At 31.5% G+C, this 13845-nt stretch overlaps 1 protein-coding gene across 1 annotated transcript in view; it reads right to left on the reverse strand.

Moving 5' to 3' along the window:
• Positions 1-13845, reverse strand: part of RPA2 (Replication protein A2) — a 75721-nt gene that overhangs the window by 21776 nt on the left and 40100 nt on the right. Inside the window, exons 2-3 of the mRNA XM_085812145.1 lie at positions 10388-10491; positions 9824-9925 (exon numbers count right to left, since the gene is read on the reverse strand). Of these exons, the coding sequence (XP_085668271.1) occupies positions 9824-9925; positions 10388-10491 (206 nt within the window). The remainder of the gene's footprint in view (positions 1-9823; positions 9926-10387; positions 10492-13845) is intronic.

Raw genomic sequence — 13845 nt, forward strand, 5'->3', positions numbered from 1 at the left:
ATGGTTATCTTGTTAATATGTTACAGCTAACAGAGTGATGTTAGCTGTAAGCATAGTTCTATCCACTTACTGCTTTCCAGAAATGTCAAGAAGCAGAGATTGCTAGAAATATCTTGTGACCGGTTGAAAGCTATTAAAAGCTGAGAGAGCATCTCAGTTCAGTTGTTTGGTTAGTTGCTTAGTTATTGTTGTTGCAAGTCGTTATTTCCACGTGAAATGAGATATCAGAATTATCTTTCTCTTTGATTTTCTTTACACTTTGCTTTGCATTGTATATTAATGTTTTTAGTAGTTTGAAGTATAACTACTGATTATACTGTGTGATATTTTGAACACTTGCACGAATAAATATCTCTGAAGAAAATTCCAGCGTTCTGATATATTTCTTTTGATAAGAATAAATGTTAATTAACTTATTATTGGACTTGTGCATTCAATTTATTACGAACCCATAAACATGTAATAATGTCTAAAAGACTTAAATGCCTCCATTTAAAACTTCGCAGATATACACGTATGACTTCTACAAAAATAAATTGCTTCGTTAGAATAAAATCATTTTTTCTATTAACAAATGAAAGCATCATTTAGCGAATGCTTTAAGAATAATTATAATTTCATCTCCTGATTGATTAATTAGAAAAATTTTGCACACTCAGTGTTTTACTCTTTTTGCCATATCGGAGCCATTGATCAGTATAGTCTTCTATGAATAAATTTAAATAATTATGGTAACTACAGACATTTGTAAAAACACTTGAAAAAAATTCATTGTTAACAAAACAACAAATTGTTTACTTCTCCATAGATACGGTGCACAATTTACAAAACAAAAAATGCACAATTTACAAACATATAAGAATAAAGAAACTGAGATCACTGAGCCGAGTAACAGAGTGGATAAATATATATATATACATTTAAACAAATTTAAATTTAATTTTTAACAAATACGTATAAACGTAAAAAAGGTAAAAAAGCAAATTTAAATCCTAAAAAAAGGAAAAAAGCCAAAATAATTAAAAAAAAAAAAAATGTGCAAACATATAAAAGATTTAATACTCGAACTAATCTACAATATCATTTAAATTCAGAAGCATAAGCAAATCAAGTGCAAAATCAATCCATGAAAATAAATTTACTAATTTAATAAATTAAAATTAAATTAAACATTTTTAAAAAAAAAATGCATATGTGAATGACCGTTGAGTAGGCAGGAGACAGACTTATGCATAGATTAAAATGCATAGATTAAAAGAGGAAGTTGCCTCCAAACCTAACTCTCCAATCATTCAATTCGTGTTTCGTCATTCATGCAGGCAAGGGTAAAAGTCAAAACCAAAAGTAATTCCAATAAAGTGGTTCCCTTAGAAATTAACATTTAAGAATTAAAGTTCAAAAAGGAAAATACTAATGAAGTCTTTTGAGAAACAAGCAAGTAAAGTCAAGAATTAAACTTTTTTTTTTAATTAAATTTTTTTTAAAATTAATTTTTTATAAAAAAATAATAATAAAATAATCTAGAAACCAATGTATTTTAGAAACCCTTGTCTACAGAAACCTCCCCTACATGAATATGCATATCAATAAAAAGAAACTAAAAAAGAACTAGACATAATCCATATAAACCAATAAGAAACAAAAAGAACTAATTCACAATTTTTAAAAAACAAATATATATTTAAAAATATAATTTCATATTTAGAAAATACTTAGATACTACATAAAAAATTTTAAAAAATACTTAAAGCAAGTAAATAGTAAGTTTTAATTCTAACTTACCTACTATATGAGTGTTGGGGTCTACAAAAGTGTTGTAATAGATGGCGCTTATGTAGGTAAAGTTGAGTGTCAAGCTGCTATCTTTGTTATAGTAAAAATTTTTTTTTGTAAACATTAATATTAAAAATTAAAAATCCTAAAGGTAGTAATTATCAATTTTTTAGGGAGTTAAGAACTGAGCCAATCAAGAGATGTAAGTTTGCTTGAAGAAAATAAAGTGGTATTGTGAATAAAATGTAAACTGTTTGTAATGTGAAATGTGTGTTCTGTTGAAATTTTTTGTGTGAAAATTGCAAAAAATTAAAGTAATTAAGAAAACTGAAATGTTTTAATATTAAAGTTTTAAAGTAAAATTTTCCAAAATTTTTTGAAAAGAAGTCCTTAAAAAACCTCTAAAAAATTCCAGAAATTTCTCAAAAATTACTTTAGGAAGTTAATTAAAACTTAATTTTAATGAAAGAAAATATTAAAAGTTTAATGAACTTGATTTCAATTGGTATATCAAAACTTAACTAAATACTGGCTAAAGTATGGAAAATTAGAAGAAGGAGATTAAAATCTTCACTCAATTCGGGCTATAATTGAGACTTTTGAAAAGAGTTGGCCCTTTATTAGTAAAAGGAAAGAATCCAGTATTGATTAAATATACATATTTACAAAATATTTACAATAAAAATTTACAATAATTTCTCTACTCTTTTATATCCTTCATTACCCTCCAGCTAAGGTTTAAGGTAATGTTAATCCATAGACTCCAACCTTCAGCAAACCTTGTCAGTAGACAACGCGCGAACGACATTTTTACAACTTTGAAAATGTGCGCGTAGCGTATGTTGTAATTAACCATTAATTTTAAATTAATAATTAATTGTAATCAATTTTATTACATTTAAAATCCATATACATATAAAACTGAATAATTAAAAATATACCTTGTAAATTATATGCACATTTAATTAGAAATTTTTTTTTAACTCCTCAAGCATTCACTAATAAGAAGTACTTCAAATCACTACTAATCATAGAAAAAATCAGAAGCTATAAATCATATCTTTATTCTGGATATGATTTCTACAGGGAAATAAAATTTAAATAACCAAGAATGATACATATAAGTATTAAACAAAATACGCATAATTTATGAATGCAAAGATTTATATGTAGCATGCTTAGCAAGCTTAAGTTCTGATTTTGAGAATGTTTTTTTATAACACAGTTCTTCATTTGCCTGCATATTTATTTTTTCAATCAAAACTGCTTCAAGAGTTTTAAGACCTAAATTTGGTCGAAATTCCGTCTGATTTTTTTTAACAATAGAAAAAATTCTTTCGCAAGCTGCATTTGAATGAGGTATTATTAAGACAGCAAGCATTACAGAAGGCAATACTTTGTATTTAATACAGTCAAAAGTCGTTAATCCGGACTCGTCGGGACTTCGGCGATTCCGGATTATCGATTTTTCCGGATTATAGATCATCAGTTTAAATCTGGTAAAATGGCATGCAGAAATTATAAAATTAAAAATATAAAACCGTAATTTACGAAATAAAGAACAATTATGATCTAAAGGGTATCAAAATTTACAAAAAAAAAAGCTTAATATTTATTTGTTTACTTTATTAAACATTTCTTTCAATGTAAGTTGTTTAAGTTGATTCGTTTTTTATGTGATAATACATTCTCTTTAATTCTATAAACAGACATAATTTCTTGTTCAGTTACAAAGTTCCGCTGTTCACGTCCTATAATTGCTGTGTCGAGAATACCGACTAATTTGTCAATCGAAATTTTTTCGTTTTCAATAACCTCTGTCACTTTCTTCGCTATCGGAAGCGAATTATAATGACGAGGCATTTGATTTAAATCATATCAAAGATGAAGTACATCGAGATGAAATACTACATTGAGTAAGCAATTATAAGCCAAATAAAATAAAAACATCTGCCCTTAAGATAAGGATAGCGAATTCATTGCACGCCGCCGCCGCGTTAAAGATAAACAAAGTTTAGATAAACAAACGTTAAAGTTTAGATACACAAGCGTTAAAGTTTGGTTAACAAAATATATGCCTTTATCCATTTTTTTGCAGCAATTCCACTTTTTGTTTAATGGACTCCGAAAGATACTTTCGCTTTGTATATCCTATACATATTAGTAAATATATATCGGAAATTCTATTTGACAAAATCGAAAGTTTAAGCTTACTTTTATAAAATTGCTCTAACAGTCTGCAAAAAATAATAATCCGGATCCAATTCGAAGATTAAGGAACAACGCAATCTGCAACATTAACTGAAATAGATAATTAGATAATTTTAGCTTAGCTTATCCCGTCCGTTATACATTAAACGCGCATTCGTAAACGTATTTTGCGCACGCGCACACGCAAATTCGTAGCGGTAAAGGTCTTACGCGCATGCGTCAACACGACGCATGCGCAGAAAGTTTGTAGCTTTGAGGTCCGGATTATAGATCATTCCGGATTATGGGTGTCTGAATTAACGACTTTTGACTGTACACCCATTCATATTTTTTAATTTGGCAATTTCTTCCCATGCTATATCAATACGCAAATCTACAATTTCTTTCAAATCATCTACTTGATACATGGAAAATTCAATTTCTACTTGATTAAGACATTTTTCATCAATAATGGATGGAAAAGTATTCATCAAGTAAAGAACAGATGAAAATGAGACTTCAGTTCTCAAGTTGATGTCAGCAACTTCAGCATGTTTTAGAAATGGATCACTCAGTGGAAATTTATCAATTATATATGAACATGCAGTTACAAAAAAAGCTCGCACAGAATTGAAAAATGATTTCACTTCACTTTCATTCAACTTGGCATTTTTTAAATATAGTCTTGTTTCCGCACCAATCACTAAATTTTCATTTTCTTTTTGTTTACTATACTTCTGAAATGGAATAGACGTTAGAGTAACATCTTCATTTTCTTTAGAAATTACTGATGGTTTTACGAATCTAACAAATAAATTCATTAAAAGTTCAAAAAGTTCTCTTCTCAATTTATGTATATAAGGAGCTTGTTGTTGCAAATTAATATTTACTGTTATAAACAAAGGCAAAGTATTTTTCAAAAATAACAAGTACAATTTGGTGGTCGGTGACTGTAAAATTCAGTACGAGATGGTCGGTGACAACCATCTCGTACTACAATATTTCAAAATTTTATGAAATTTTGCATTCTGTCCCAAAATTTGTTGAGCAACTTTGAAGCTATGCTTCCATTTCGAACTTTTCTCCAAGTAAAAATATATATCTATTATCAACATTTCAATTTCTGAGCCAATTAATTTTTCAATAGCTTTTTTTGCAGCTATATGCAAGAGGTGGCACGGACAACCTTGGGTGATTATACTTGGTTGATGCATTTTGATAAATGATGCTACACCTTTAAACTTTCCAATCATATTACTAGCATTATCTGAAGAAAATGATAAGCAATTTTTCCATTCTAAACCTTTGTTTTTAAAGTTTTCATTTATACAATTAAAAATACCTTCTCCTGTATTATTCGTGCATTCTAAAATAGAAATCAATGAAGTAATTATCACTCCCTTTTCTTTACTGTAGTATGTTATAACCAATGGGTACAGTTTGTTATCATTGTTATCATTACTTCCATCAGTACTTAGAGAAAATGATGTACTGCACACTGATTTTATAATATCAGCAACAGTATTTTCTGCAAGCGTTTTCACAATAGCAGCAGTTTTGGTATGACCGCAGCTAAATTTTTTTGCTATGGCAGAATCCGGAAACATTGCTTTGAAAAGCTCTTTGGAATGATCCGAAACAGAAAGCGGTAGATTATGTTCAATTAAAAAACGAACAAAATAGCATTCGGCTTTTATAGGATCTGTTTCATCATCTTTTATTAAGAAATTTGTTATTTCTTTAGATTTTACGGTGCCAAGTTCTATATGCTTTTGAGAAAACACATGCCGTTTACAGTCATCTTTTCCACCATGAGCAACTGAGAAGTCTTTGTTGCATACACTGCAGTGTGCGTGATTCACAGAAATTTCGGACGCTTTAATGCATGGAAATTCTGAAGAATATGAATCTTTAAACTTCTGCTTTGATAATTTTGGCTTCTTCGTTCGAGGCAGCATTATGATTAAAAATCTTTCACCTGATTCACAGTTCACAAGACACACGCTAAGCTCTCGCCGTAAACTACGCAATGCAGCCGAATGCAGCCTAAACACGCATCAGTGAGGAACCTGGGAGACAGACAATTGGGTGGAACTATTGATAAGTCGTTAATGGTTGGAGTTACTGATCTACGATTGGCTAATTCTTCAAAACTAGGAACGCACTCAACACGTGATATATGATAACACGAGTATTCAGCCAATCATCAGATGAATTAGTTGGTTCCGTTTTGCGTACTGGTTCTTCTGCTCTTGTTTCTGTAAAATCCGTAGTTTTTTCCATACTTTTCGTAGCTCGTAGTTTTTCATGAATTTCCGTAGAAACTACGGAGAATCTGTAGTAGTTGGAGTCTATGCATATCCAAAAGAGCCAAAAAATTATAAAGTTAAGGCCTGCCTTTTTAATATATAAATTAATAAATTTTGGTGGTACTTGGTTATCATCATATACATATATTTAATATATGTTTGGTGTGGCCAATTGCAACCAAAATAGGAAGTGCACATGTACATGTTATAGCAGTCGTATTTATATACAAAATTTCAACATTCTGAGGCTACTCGTTTTGCAGTTATGCGAGATACGTACATACGTACGTACGTTCGTACAGACGCCACGAAAAATTCTCTTCAGAATTTATTTCAAAGCAGTTTTATAATTTTTTTGGAGGAAAAGAGTCTTTTATTCTGTCCTTACTTGTGGATGTCATGAAAAAACATCATTAAATTGCATTGGATAGCAAACAAAATCGATATTTTCGTTTAAATACGATAGCCGGAGTTTTTCGCGATTACAATACTTCCTTTTTACTTCGTACAAGGAAGTAAAAAGAGAAAGAGGAGAGAAACTACAGAGAGAAAGTAGGAGGAATAATTATGACTTTTACCATTAAATTTTTAATTAACAGCTGTAGAATTTTATCAGGAGTTCTTGTTTTTTGATATTTTATTCAAAATTTTTAACAAATGGAAAGTTACTAAACCTATACTATTGCCATATCTTTGAAGGCATTGGCCAGATTCCCTTGACATATAAAAAAATTCATTAAACCTCTGTACTAGCTTCACACCATTCCTGGCTGAATGCGCAAATTCCATGCAGATTAAGCTTGTGTCTGTTCAACTTCAGAGACTTAACTTGTCAATGAATGTGTGTTCAACTGCTTCTCAATGAAGTGAATTAAAAACATGTATATCTGACATGCAAAACGCAATTAAAATAAAAACAATTAATTGACAACTAAAAGTAACTACCTGATGTTTGGCAAGATAATGTATGCTACTTCATTTGCATAAATCTCAGTTTGAATCTTTGATACGCAAATTTGTCTTTGACAGTAAGTTTCACATGAATATTTTCATACATCAAGAAACTGTTATGTCATTTTATTTACCAGTTTCAATTAAAAAGCTAAAATACATATTCACTATAATTCTTAAATCATTAATATTCTTTTTCTTAATCTACTTTTAATACTATATAACTCCAACACATTCTTACATTCTCTTTTAACTGAATTGCAAAGTAAAATTTGAGGCAAAATTTATGATTAAAAAATAAATTGACTTGTATGGACTATAAAATTATACGCATTTTTTGCTGTATTTCATTTAAACTTATTCCTCAGATTTCTTTTAAGATACATTTCTCATTCATTTAATTCAGTTTTCACTTCGTGGTAAGACAAAATTACATAAAACTTTAAAATATTTTCATTAAAAACTGTAAAATATGGAAAAGCATATAACAGCAAATCCAGTTAAAACAATTTTTACCATTAAAATTAGAGTTTCTACACAAAAACAAGCAATTTGGTCAGCAAGCAAGAAGGCAGATATTTTGGTGCACAAAACTGAAAGTTTACTTTTGGTCCTACTCTGCAAAAAGACACTGAAGGTGCAGAAACTTACTTAATTCATTATTCTACAGAGTTTCAAACGTAAACAAATAGCGGTCCCATAGGCTTAACTCGCAACTTAAAGTTTTAAATTGTTGATAATTCTACAACAATTGCATAAGGATTAACTAAAGGCATAAAAATTTTAAACAGAACATTAAAAACTACATAATTCAATCACTTTTAAAGCAAAAAAGGCATAATTTACCAATAAAAATAACAATTTTTATTTTTCAACAAATAAAAATAAAAAAACTATATTCACCAAGCCAGGTAACAGAGTGGGATATATACACTGAAGTGCCACTGAATTAGGGATAGCAAGTCAATAATGATTTGGGCATCCTCTGGCCTTGATAATGGCAGCCACATGATGAACATAGATACAGTAAGTTTGCGAAAGCATTCTACAGGAATGGCTTGCCAAACATCGGATAGAATTATCTATAATTTAAGAAGTGTTGCTAGTGTTGTGTGATGTGGTTTCACACCTTTCTCCAAACCATCCAAAAGGTGCTCAATAGGATTTAAGTCAGGGCATCTAGGTAGCATAGCAATTCATGACAGAGAAGTCAGAGAAATGCTCGTCCAGCTAGGCAGTAGCGAACCACAACCTGTAACAGGTGCAGTTATCTTGCTAGAATACTCCATTTCCATGTGAATGACAAAACAACATAAATAGGTGGAGATGATCGCCAAGCAACTCTACGTATTGAATCATACTGAGGAAGGTTAGTACAAGTACCAAAGATCCCACACACTGCCAAGAAAAAAACACCCCAGACAATGTTTGAGTTGCCATAGCCTTGTACAGTTCTAACCTGGCATGCAGGATTCACTTCTTCATGAGCCTGAAGCCATATTCTCAGCTTCCTGTAGGTGTTAAGTAGTCTGAATTGAGACTTATCACTTTATACTATTCATTTCCAGTACTCTAGAGTCCATTCTCTGTGTTCTCTTTCCAAGGCAAGACGTGCAACCCAATGGCATTCATTGAGCAATGGTACTCTCTTTGGTCTACGGCTCCTGAAGCCCATATGATGAAGTGAGTATTGCACAATCCCATTTACGGACTATACTACTGGTGCCCTGATTCAGCTGGGTGTTAATTTGAGTTAATGTTTGGCTTTGCTGGCTATACACAAAGTGGCTGAGCCGTCTCACACCACGCTCATTCAAGTGTACCCTTTGCAATTTGCTCAATCGCTAGTTTTCCCTCCAACATCCGTGTAATATCAATATACCCTTGAACACTACTGACCTTGAAACCCTAGCCAGCACACGATTTCGGAAACTGAATGACCCATGAATCAGGCGCCTACTATCTATCCGTGATCGAAAGTATCTAAATCAGAAGTTTTATCCATTCTACCGATTGAAACAACTTATTAAGAACAACCATAGAACCAGCTACATATCCAGTTATCATAATGCCCACACATGAGCATATATGCAGAGCAGTGCTACAAAATTTGCATAGCCATCTCTATCCTTAATTCAGTGGCACTTCAGTGTATATATTTACATACGATTGGTGCAGCCAATTGCAATCAAAAAGGAAAGTACACTACAACATGCATTAGCAGTCCCACACACACAATTTCAACATTGAACAGCTGTTCGTTTTTGAGTTATGCGAGATACATACGTACATATACATACGTTGAGTGGTCAAAAACAAAAATCTCTTCTGAATGCATTTATCAATCCTTTTTAGCAAAAACCTGTATGTACAGATGTCATGCAAAAGCATTGTTTAAATGGTTTCAAGAGCAATTGAAAAGGACATTTTCATTGAAATTATGATATCCAAAATTTTTCACGATTACAATACTTCCTTTACTTTGTACAAAAAAGAGAGAGAAAGAGACCTTACACTTATAGAAAAATGTTATTTTAGAAACATTTACTATATTATTTTTTCATTTACAATGATACAAAATAATGCAAATCATATCTTACAATTTTAGCTGAAAGACTTCCAACTTTTAGATTCTCATCAGCTTCTTGCATTTGTAGTACCTGAGCTATTGTGCAAGGCACTACATTTGTCAATCTTTCACCCTGTAGAAGAGAATAATAAAACAAATCAATAATTATATTTAAAAAAAACTTTAAATAGTAATTGAATAAAATTTGATATTCTCTTAATAAAGCAGCCATCACAAAAGCTTTTGGTGACATTTGCACATTAGAAACTGGGATATAAGTTTGAAAATTTCGGCAACGAATTTTTAGTGGCTGCTTTAACAATGAAATACATAAAATTTTTATGAACATTAAATGATATAGGTATCAAATATTATATCAAATGATACAGAATTTAAGATTAAAACTTCTGAAGAATTTAATCACACAAGGATTATACCATATGTATTCAATTTTAATGAAGAGAGGTATCATAGATAGCAACAGCTACACATTAAATATTATATGAATGAAAATGTTAATAGATCTGACTAGCAAAAAATATATTCTCAGTTGGACAACTATGCTAATAAAAGAACACAAAGTACATTTACTAACTTTTCGTTTTTCACCAGCACCTGGGGAAGTTGCAGAAGATGTATTCAGAAAACCACCACCACCAGCAGATTGATCAAAACGGCTTTTACCAAAACCACCATCATCTATATAAATAAAATAAAAATTAAGTTTCCCACATAAATTTAAATCCATGGCTTATACAGAAAGAAATAAAATTACAGTTCAAACCAAGATAGAAAATGATCTTTCATATAATGAAGTACTACGGATATAGCGACTTTCTCTGGAGAATTTGAAACTGATACACAACTTCACATTATTTTAATCCTTACCACAAATATTAAATTTCTTAAAAACTGCAATACTGAAGTTTTTTTTAAAAAAAGCTCAAATGGTGTTAGCACAGAAGGGCTATTAATTTCATTTTGGCATTTTGCGTTGGTTCATTATACACTTTTCAAATTCTATTACAGCCAGTGGCGTAGCGAGGGGGGCAAGGGGGTGTATGATGCTCCAAACGGCGTTCGCAGAGGGGCGTCAAATGGTCTCCAAATAAGATTTTCATCATGTCACCTTTTTTTTTTGGGGGGGGGATCTGCCAAAAAGGTATTTTGCCCTGGGCACCAGTTATGTTCATTACTCCACTGATTTTAGCCCTGCATTATATTTAAAGAAATTAAACAATGAAGAATCTGCATGAATGTATGTATGTTTCTCACGCCGGGGGTGGGGGACCAGTGCCTAGAGACATTAAATTTTGAGTAATGTAGTCCTCCACTCGAATACGAGCATCTGGAAGCCCGAATTTGGAATTTGTTTTATTATTTATTGTGTAGCCAAGTCTCCACTTTATATTTATGCATTGTTTTGTTAATTGTAATCGTATGAAGACAACTCTTAAAGGGACTCCACAACTGGTTTCTCTCCCTCTTATGCATCTGGAGTTTGGAGGTGCAAGACAGGTTTCGGCCTGTTCCTTCCCTGCTGCCAAGTAGATACATGATTTTTTCCTCGACTGCTGCCTGGGAATGGCATGCGAAATTTTGGAATTTTCTCAGAACTTTTAATTTGAATGGATGGACTATGATTAACATCTTCCGATGTGGCAGCAAAAAATATTCGTAACATCACATATAGAACCATATTATCGTATATCTGGCAAAAAATTATGTGTGTTATTCAGCGTGTGAAATTTTATTAGTCTGTCCAAGTTTTACATTTCATTAATATTATTAATTTATATTTCATTAATATTTATTCAAGTAAACAGTTATGCTTAAAAATAAGAATAAAATAATTCACATGTGATTGTTTAGTTCTCGTCATTCAGCGTCTGGTTCCTGATTCTGGATAAGTTCTTAATTATATTTTTCTTCCCCTAGGTCACACATCTCATCTCATATTCATATGTATCATTGGGTTATTGTGGTACCCATGTTATAATACTTATATAACTTATTATAACACCTATTTCATATTTTGTAAAACTTTAATGGATTTTTGATTAATAGACTCAATGATTTCAAAGAGTTTGATTAACATTAACATAGTGTGCATCTTCAAGCATGGATATATCATGCACCAGGTATCTTTATATTTCTTAGTCCAACATCTGGACTCATCGGGACTTTGGCGATTCCGTATTTGGGATTTTTCCGGATATTAGATGATCAGTTTAAATCTAGTAAGATGGCATATAGAAATTATAAAATTAAAAACATGAAATTGTGATTTATGAAATAATGAAGTATTTATGAGTATATCAAAATTTACAGGAAAAAAAAAGCTTAACATTTATTTGTTTACCTTATTAAACATTTCTTTCAACGTAAGTTGTTTAAATTGCTCCTTTTTTTCTGCTAATACTTTCTCTTTAATTCTGTAGACAGACATCTCTTGTTTACTTACATTGTTGAAGTCCTGTAACTGCTGTGTCGAGAATTCCGACTAACTTGTCAATCAAAATTTTTTCGTTTTCAGTAACTTCTCTGTCACTTTCTTCACTATCCGTAGTGGTATTTTCTGGATCTAGAACCATACTACAGATTTTGCCGTTCATTAATTCATTGATGATTGAGAAGCATTGTCATCATAATGAAAAACTTCCTTAAGTCATCTTCATTTATTACTGCTTCTCCACATTTCTTTACAAAATCCATTAACTGGAAAATTTCACTTTTGTTTTGCGATATCCGAAACCTTCAAAATTAGTGACTATCATCATCAAATTTAGCTATGTTTCACTATACATATTTGGCTATGCATCATAAAAGTTTGGCTACTAACTACAAGTTGTTCCGTTAAATTTTATCTTGCTTCTATCGTGCACTGAGACAATTAAGCCCGAATTGTATTAGCTTAGTTATTTATTATACTTATGTCTATTTCTTGCCCATGCTAAAGGCTTATCAGAGTTCTGAATAAATAAATTCCTACATTTACTTAAGCCTTATTGAGGGCCGGTGCTAGGTATCTTACCGCCCGATGCAGTCACTGTGGGTCCTAAATTCTGCGACTTGGTGCGGCCATACGAGCCCTGCCGCTGGTTCTGGGTTTATGCAAATAACAAATCAGTTATTCTTAATTCAAACAGCCCTAAATGTAATCTTTGGGTCTATGAGTATCATCGACTTTATTATTCAATTACTAACATAAAAAAATTGGTTAGGCATCGCTACACGAGTCCTTACTCAAGTTGTCATGTTTTGATAAACAAGCGGTGATGAAAGAAAGTATAATAAATACTGATTCGCAAGGTTGGCATCTGATCAACGATGTATCTGTGTGGAATGTTTTGGTTTGAGATGTGTGCCAAGCAGATACGCTTGAACGGAGCCAAATTAGTGATCGTACAAATGTATGCTAAAATGATTGTTTCTTCAAATAACAAGGTATTTTATTTAGTGTCGAAGCAAATTAAGAATCGTGATTCTCCAGATGTCCAAAAGGGGCGTTTTTTTAACGTTTTGTGTGTTACCTTTGTTTATTAAATATCATGTTCTTTGCACTTAAACCATAAAATTCAGTTCAATAGCAATGTCGCAAAAAAATTTTAAATTGAGCATATCTTTAGAATTTCCGATACACAGTTCCGTGCGCTGGAGATGAAAGGGATCTCCCCATACAGTGTTGCCATTGCTAGCTTTGAAATCGTTGAGTTTCTTAATAAAAAAATTGTTAAAGTTTTATAAAGTATGAAATCGATAATAAAACAAATTCCAAATTTCAAATTTGGGATTTCAGATGGCCATATTCGCTATAAGATTACGTCATTCAAAATTGGATGGCTCTAGGTACCATTGTTTTACCACAATGCAAGAAACATACATACATTTATGCAGTTTCTTCATTGTTTAATTTCTTCAAATATAAGACAGGGCAATAGTATTTGGTGAGAATGATTTGAAAAGTGATACAACCTTTTAAAGTTTTCAACGCAAAATCACAAAACGAAAACAATAGTCCTTTACGGACAAAGCCCTTTAAAAAAAAAAAAA

This window comes from Stegodyphus dumicola, chromosome 2 (assembly GCF_044657685.1).
Source record: "Stegodyphus dumicola isolate Sdum_Otavi_A_Nest chromosome 2, ASM4465768v1".
In the NCBI taxonomy this organism is placed as follows: Eukaryota; Metazoa; Arthropoda; class Arachnida; order Araneae; family Eresidae; genus Stegodyphus; species Stegodyphus dumicola.